This window comes from Phalaenopsis equestris, unplaced genomic scaffold, assembly GCF_001263595.1.
Source record: "Phalaenopsis equestris unplaced genomic scaffold, ASM126359v1 Scaffold000002, whole genome shotgun sequence".
Classification (NCBI taxonomy): domain Eukaryota; kingdom Viridiplantae; phylum Streptophyta; class Magnoliopsida; order Asparagales; family Orchidaceae; genus Phalaenopsis; species Phalaenopsis equestris.
The window spans coordinates 53,821,111-53,829,562 of record NW_018164444.1 but is presented as its reverse complement, the minus strand read 5'-3'; the positions used below and the strand labels follow the sequence as shown (position 1 = coordinate 53,829,562).

Genomic DNA, 8,452 nt, shown 5'->3' with positions numbered 1-8,452 from the left:
TATATATATATATATTTGGGTTCAAAATATTGTCAAAATCTTTTATTTTTTCATTAGTTGACTTTTTGTCTAAGAACAATTTTAATTGGTTACTCTCCTCTATTGTTTTTCTACTTTAGGCTGAAAGTGTTTTCGTGCGAATAAAGTGATCAAATATTTTGTTTCTTTTTTTAATTTGTCTTGGATTAACAGTCGGAATTTGGAACTGCATCCGAGGGATATATCAATAATAAGTGTTTTTACTATTGCATGAAAATTTTACACACTCACAGGTCTTGAAAAACGTGAAAAAAGAATGCCATAGAGTTCGATCTAATTGAATGTTTCGTTAGTATCAATAAAATGTTATATTCAATGTATTTTCATGTAAATACACAATGTGTTAGTACAATGTGATAAATCTGAATTTTGAAATGTGATTCTAAAGCAGAAGTATTAGGATGCTTGGGGAGTGTTTGGCCGCACCAAAGATTTAAGTTAAATAGGATATAGTAAATTTTATAAATCCAGATTTATCAAATCCAAGCGTGTTAAATCCAAAAAGATGTTTGGCAGGATTTAAGTTATATCCAGTTAAATCCCTTCATGATGTTTGGCTTCCTCCTGTGTGATAAGCGTAGCCTGTTCCCTTAAATCTGTTAAATCCAACTATCCATTGAATTCAAAAAAAGCAAGATTTATGTTACAAAGTAGAAAAAATGGATTTAACTAACTTTTGGATTTAACTTGCTATTTTTTGCGTTTGACAGGTTTTAGTTAAATGTAACATAAATCTTGTTAAAAAGGGGGCTACCAAACACCCCCTTAAAATGAGTGAGGACCAAAGAACATTTAGGTGGGCTTCACCCTTGGCAGTGATAATTCGTAACAATTTTTTTGATGACTATAGACTCCATCCTTGGTGTCATGGAAAGGTTAATGATGGGCGTTGGTTTTTTTGGCAATGGTGAGCTTCGGAGCTGACATTGGTGGAATTGGGAGTGGTCGCGACCCTTAGATTTATACTAAAATTTTTTGACATCACATAATACTCTAAAATTTTTCCATCCCTAAACTTAATATTAATTTAGTTTTAATCATAGTTTTTTGTTGCTTATTATTATTTTTATTAGTATTAATAATGGTTAAATTTAATAAATATGTTTATAAGAGATTCAAAAAGTTAAGGAGGGGAAAACTTTAAATTTAGATACTTGTTCTTCTTATATTTTTATCTCAACACTCATCTTTTTAAATTTTTGTTCCACAATTGGCTATTGATGTCATTGTTGGTGGCGATGATTGACATTGGTATTATGTTTCCTATAGGTGTTAGTGTTGAGATTTATTCTTGGCGTGAGGTGGAGGCAAGTAGGGCTCTAGATGTTCTTCGTTGAAATCATTTATTAGGCTTCTTTTGGATTCTTCTTTCAACTGTATTAAAATTATAGAAGGCCTACTCATAGATTTCTGGATGGGACATTCTAGTCATTTTTGATAAAAAAACAGAGCACTCAGATTGAATAATTTGTTTCAATCCCACTAGGCCATGCAATATGTTTTAGTCATCTTAGTGTTTTAATGATATTAAAATTATGTGATCTTGGGTGCTAATTTTTCTCATTCAGATTATAAACACATAAAAATTAGAAGTTGTTTGGTCTGTCAAATGACCCTTAGAAGTTTTCAACTATGCTTATGTGTGATTTAGATCCATTTGGACTGAGATCCTTCATATTTTAGGTCAGGGTACTCATTTTAACTATAAGTTTGCTGAAAATAGAGTTTGTGGAATCCTACAATCAATTCTAGAAGTTTCTATAAATCTTTGGGCGTTTTTGAGATCCAAGAATTGTATTAAGATTCATGCTTGATTGAATGAATTTTACAGTGATATATAAATTTCTTTATTTCAGTTTCTTCCTATAACTTAAACTTTGCAACTTTCTGATTGTTTAAATAGATTAATTGCCTTTTTCTTTGTACGCAAAGCAATTACTTTCTTTTATTTTTAGAATGTAACTCTTATAATAAGTTATTCCATAAACCCTTATGAATAGTGGAAATGCATGTTCTTGTCAATACCTTTAATGCTTAAATATTGAGCGTGATCGACCATATACATTTCACGGAAGCTCATATTTTTTGTATGATTTAACAGATTTTCTTTTTGTTTTTACAGATGGAGCTATCCCTTCTATTAAATTATCCACTTATAGACGTCGTCTGGGTTTAGTTTCCGAGGTCCGTGTCTGTTCTGCAGCTCCTCAATATGTAACGTATTTTCTAAATATTTAAAATTGGATAATGGCCTGCAACAGATTTCCAATGATGACAGAACTTCAGAAGCCATGACTTCACTCCGTAGAAACATGGGTTCTGAGTTCTCACGAATGATTAAGGAGGCTAAAGTTCTTGGATTGGCACTGGGTATCCCTTTTTTAGATGGGTAAGCTGTTCATGAAAGTTCTTTTGGTATGAGAAATGATTGGAATAATTAATCTGAATGGTGTAGAGGATGGTATTAAGTTTCTTATTATAAAAATGTTGTGGAGAATTGGAAGCAGTAGTTGTTGAATTTACTCTCGCAAATATGGGGAATTAGAAATTTATGGACATTTTGTCATATTTTTTCAGAATATTCATTGTAGTAAAATGAAGAGCTTGCAGCCAGATTTGAAGATGCATCCTTTTAAAATTGATGTCAGATATGAAATTCATCTGAGATATGTAATTTGTCTAGATTTTGTCATATTATTAACATTATTTTACTTTGCAGTGAAGAGATTTCTGTAACTAGTTTTTGACTGTAATTATTGTTTTCCTTCAAAAAATTGAGATATCATCATTTAGAAAATAAGAAAGGGAAATTTACATACCACTTAATATTTATTTATTTGCATATCTAATACCTAAAGTTTGATATTTACATTTATAACACTTAGATCTTAAAGTTTATGCATGAAAAGGTTTATTTCACTTTTGATAAGTTAGTAGTAGTGATTTTTTTGATATAATGTTTAAGATTTAGATGGTCCGTATGTAAATATAAGACTTTGTGTGTTAGATACATAAATCCAATTTCTTCTCACGAAAATTTTCTAATAAAAAATGTTTATCAAATGAAGTTGTGTGAAAGAAAAGTCATTTTTGTTAACATTTTCTTCTGTATAGATGTTGTCAAATTTGTGACCTTAGCAACATAATTTTATTGATAGAAGAAGGGGTATGTAAACCTATTTATAATAGGCACAACAAAAGAAAGAAATAAAATAAAATAAAATAATTAGGAAAAGAATAAAATAGAATAATGTAAAAAGGCAAGGAATAATAAATTAATAAGCAAGAAATAATAAGTAATGACAACTAGGGATTTAATTGTAGCTATAAATCTAATACCAACCTCAATTTGAAGTATAGATGTCAATCATGTTTAACTTAGATTTGAAGTCATCGAACAATTGTCGAGGAAGATTTTTGGTGAGGATATCCGCTAGTTGACCATAGGAGGGTACAAAAAACATGCAAATTTCCCCGACTCAATTTTTTTTCTTAATGAAGTGTCTATCAGTCTCCAAATATTGGGTATAATCATGATAAATTGGATTGAGAGCAATGTTGATGACGTCCTTACTATCACAAAATAGCTGCAGCGGGACGAAGTTTAACATGATGCGTAACCAGAGAGCTTCACAGATTCCTAAGGCCATGAATCGGAATTCAACTTCAAAACTTCTCCAAGCAACCATAAACTTTTTTTTTTCTTTTTCTGTATGATCAGATTTCTTCACACAAATGAGCAATGCCCTGAGGTGGAATGACTATCATGAACTGACCCAACCCAATCACCATTTGTATAAAAAACAATAGGCCGAGTGGTGTGACGAGAGAAAAGTAAACACGAGCCCATTGTACCTTCTAAATAGTAGAGAATTCGGTGGACAACTTGGAGATCATGCTCATAGGGGTTATGCATGAATTCTCATTATACCAACTGCATGACATATGTTGGGGCGAGTATGGGCAATGTAGATGAATTTCTCCCTACAAAATGCTGGTAGTGAATCTTGTTGACAAACATAACATTGAGAATGTCAGATAATTTTTCATTAGAATCCATGGGGACAACCATTGGTTTGTACATAAAAAAGGTTATTCTTTTTCAAGAGGTTAATAACATATTTGCATTGTGATAAACAATTGTTCCGAGATGATTGAGCCACTTCTATGCCTAAGAAGTACGAGAGAGATCTCATATTCTTCATTTCAATGGACCTAGCAAGAATGCATTTCAAGGGCTCCAATGCTGGGAGATCATTGTTTGTAAGAATAATATCATCAACATAGACGATAAGGATAACTACCTTGCCATTGGAGGAATGCTGGGAAGAGAGTATGATCCGATTGAGCCCGAGTAAAACCATGACCCCCGACTGCCTTTATGAACTTGTTGAACTAGGCCCTGAGGGACTGCTTTAGCCCATTGAGAGAATTTCACAACCTGCACACTTCTCTTTGGAGGCAGTAGAGTCAAAGCCAAGAAGGAGAGACATGCTCTCTATTCAAGAACATATTGTTGACATCTAGTTGGAATAAATGTCGATCAAGATTCACTGCAAGGGACAATAGGACATGAGTAGTGTTTAACATAGACACTAGAGTAAATTTCTCATCAAAATCAACTCCGTAAGTCTGTGAGTACCCTTTGACAACCAATCATGCATTGTTGTGTTCAAAGGATTCATCGGAGTTGAACTTGGTGCTGAAAATCTATCGACATGCTACAACTTTTTTATCCTGAGGAAGATCAAGTACGTCCCATGTATGATTCCGCTGAAGGACATTCATCTCTTTCATCACTGTTGTTTTTCAGGCTGGATCAACAAGAGCAATCTAAATAGTAGCTGGGATCTGATGGTCCATTAAGGCTGTGGCAAATGCTCTGTAGGTCAGTGATATACTGTAGAAAGGGACATATTCTTTCATAAAATGGAAGAAGCATGTCAGATTGTATACTTTACTCAGGGAACTCACCTCCTCATTCAGAGGAGGGGTCGCGTTGAGGATGTTGCCTGGATTGTAGTCAAGGTCCTATAAGAAGGTAGCGGATTCCAGAGTAGGAGCATTGGAACAGGTGCACCGAGTGTAGACACAAATAGTGGGAGGAGGAGATGGTGCACTCACCGGATCCGAGAAGTCACCGGATGGTTCACTCATTGGATCCGGGGACTCTTCAGTAGCGGGAACAATGGGGGGAACATCCATAGAAGTAGAATATGGGATACTATCTAAAAATTCAAGCTCCCCCATTTGCGGCTAAGCTAGGAAAATAGGGAACACTTTCAAAGAAGAAGATATCAACACTAACATAGATTTTGTTATTGGTAGGATCAAGACATCGATACACCCATTTGAGTGGCAGAGTACCAAAAAAAATATATTTTACGGATCTGAGATCAAGTTTACTTCGATTGGGGGCAGTGTTTCAAACAAAATCATTACACCTAAAAATTAAGCATGAAATCAGAATGGCTAAGGAGGTTTGAAACTTGTGAAATTTAGGTGAGACTTTATTTATGGGATAGGCGACCGTGAGAATGACATCGTTCCAAAATGTTTCGGGACATTAGATTAAAACATAATGGACTGAATAACGTCGAGGAGGTGACGATTTTTCCTGTCGACTACCCCATTCTGTTGAGTGACCGTACAAGAGATGTGGTGGAGGATGCCTTTATTCACTAAGAATTCAACCAAAATAGAGTTGAAAAATTCATGACCATTGTTGGTCCGAAAGGCCTGAATAGGAGTTTAGAATTGAGTTATAGAAGTTTTGGAAGATAGTAGCAACTTTTGATTTGTCTTTTAAAATGTAAACCCACGTCATTCGAGTGTGATCTTCAATCAAAATTAGGAACCATCTTTTATTGATGTAGCTGAGAGTGCGATAAAGTCCCCATAAGTCACTGTGAATGAGAGAGAAAAGAACGTATTCAATGTAAGTATGGGATGGATGATAGACTCGATGATATTTGATTAACTGACATGTCTCATAATAAAAATTACGTGTGTTTTTATTAGAGAACATCAAATGATACAACTTTTTTAAATATTAAAATTTAGGATGACCTAAACGACAATGCAATAACATAATGAGACATTCAATTACTTTAGATAAACTATAATTTCTGAGAGGTGTGTCTGTATTTTATGTGCTCTTCTCTTGGAAGTAGTAGAGTCCAACTATTCTCTTAGCAGTTTCAATAGCAGTTTCAATCATCCTCCCCAAACAACGATCCTGAAAAACACAACCATCAGAAGAAAATTTAGCAATGTAATTATTAGCATTCGTTAACTTTTTGACATAAAATAAATTGCATTGTAACTGGGGAACATGTAAAAGAAACTTCAGAGTTATATTAGTTGTTAGTACAATCGACCATTTACCAGCAGTGGAACTATATGTGCCATGAATAATTCTGACATTATCTTTTCCCGAGCAGGGATAGTAGGCCTAGAAAACTTATAAGCATTCAGTCACGTGATCCGTGACACCTGAATCAATAATCCATGGATAAGAGAAGGAAAAAAATCATGAAAGCCCTAGGATGAGTATCTTTTCTGACATGGGAGGTCAACGGATCTGTAGAGACTTGATGGGCTCTAAGAAGCTTAATCAATTACTCCATCTGGTTTTTCGGGGATTAAGAGGATTTTGGGATGTTCCGGGTAGGATTCGGTTGATCCGTGGTAGGCTTGGCAGTCGCCGTGAGACCCTTGCTAATAAAGGATTTAGCTAAAGGTTTGTAAGCTGGCTTACCGTGAAGTTTCCAACACTTGTCCCGAGTATGGTTGGGTTTGTGACAGTAAACACAAGTAGAGTGATTGGTCCGAGAAGGCATGGATGAGGATTGATCACGATTCGAGATGATTCTGACTGAACCAAAAGAAATGTGGCTGTGATTTCGAGTCATTGATGGTTTTGGTCGATGGATAGCTGAGGAAGGCCGTAGGAAGGCTGAAAGAAAGCTGCAAGAGAGATGCAGGTAAGTTGCGGAGAGATGCATAAAAGCTGCAAAAAGGCTATAGAACAGATGCAAGAATGCCCGCTGAACAGGTAGGAATTTTGTTGCAGGTGGAAGACAGTTGGCTGGGACTGATGCAAGAAATCAAGCCGCAGGAATTCTGCTGTAGGTGGAAGACAACCTGCTAGGAAAGATGTAAGAAAGCCTGCTGGACTGCTGCAGAAATCTGCATTGCAGGAAAGGTGCAAGAATGCTGTAGAAAACGGTAAACAACAGTTTTTCCTGCAGGAAAAGTGTAAGAAGGTGTAGGAAATGAGCTTTCTCACGGGAGAAAAGATTCAAGGTAGGTAACTTGCTGGAAGTTTCTCACGGCTAGAGGTTTTCTCACGGGTGATTGAAATCTCATGGAGAACAGGGATGCTGGAGTTTCTCACGTGAGAATCGCCGGAGAACAGAGAGTTTTCACGGGAGTTTTCCTAGTGTTGGAGGTTTCTCATGGAGAATTGTTGGAGGTGGAATCGACGACAGAAAAAAGCTGCCGGAAGAGCCGACGGTTAGGGTGAAATCTTGCTCTGATACCATAACAAATTTGTGATTTGAGTAGCATAGTTTTATTGATAGAAGAAAGGGGCTATTTAAGCCCAATTATAATAGGCACAACAAAGGAAATAAATAAAATAAAATAAAATAAATAGTAAAGGAATAAACAGAATAAAGTAAAAAAAGACAAGAAATAATAAGTAATAATGGCTAGGGATTTAATTGTCGTTTTAAATCTAATAGATATAATCACTTATCTTCAAAATAAGTGGGTGAGTTATTTTGATAAACTTTTTAATGAAGTGTCGAAAAATACGATCAACCTTAGTATCTTAATGTCGTCAATAATAATAAAATGTTTCATTTTTACCTTCGCATTAGTAAAAAAGAAGTTGAGGAGACGTAAAAAAAAAAAAAAGCCAACGGTGGAAAGATTGTAGGACCAGATGATATCCCAATTGAAGTGTGAATATTTAGGAGATTTGAGAGTTCTTGACTTACTAACTCTTTAATATTATTTTTAAAACTAAAATGATGCCTGAGGAGTCGAGGAAGAGTATTTTGGTTCCTATTTTTAAAAATAAAGGGGATGCACAAGAGTGTTCAAATTATAGAGGGATTAAGTTGATGTGTCATGCTACAAAATTATGGGAGAGGGTAATTGAACATAGGTTAAGAAGTATTACAAAGATTTCTCATAATCAAATTTGGATTTATGCCTGACAGGTAGATTATGGAAGCTATACATTTATTGAGAGGTTTGATGGAGAAGTTCAAAGATAATAAGGAGGATCTGCATATGATTTTTATTGTTTTAGAAAAAACTTCCGATAAAGTTCCAAGAGATATCTTTTGGAAAGTTTTGGAGAAGAAAACTGTTGATATAACTTATATTCAAGTTATTAAAG

At 34.9% G+C, this 8,452-nt stretch overlaps 1 protein-coding gene across 1 annotated transcript in view; it reads left to right on the top strand.

The window, feature by feature from the left end:
* Window positions 1–8,452, top strand: part of LOC110022488 (flap endonuclease GEN-like 2) — a 42,701-nt gene that overhangs the window by 563 nt on the left and 33,686 nt on the right. The window contains exons 3-4 of the mRNA XM_020721488.1: window positions 2,162–2,223; window positions 2,301–2,428. Of these exons, the coding sequence (XP_020577147.1) occupies window positions 2,162–2,223; window positions 2,301–2,428 (190 nt within the window). The remainder of the gene's footprint in view (window positions 1–2,161; window positions 2,224–2,300; window positions 2,429–8,452) is intronic.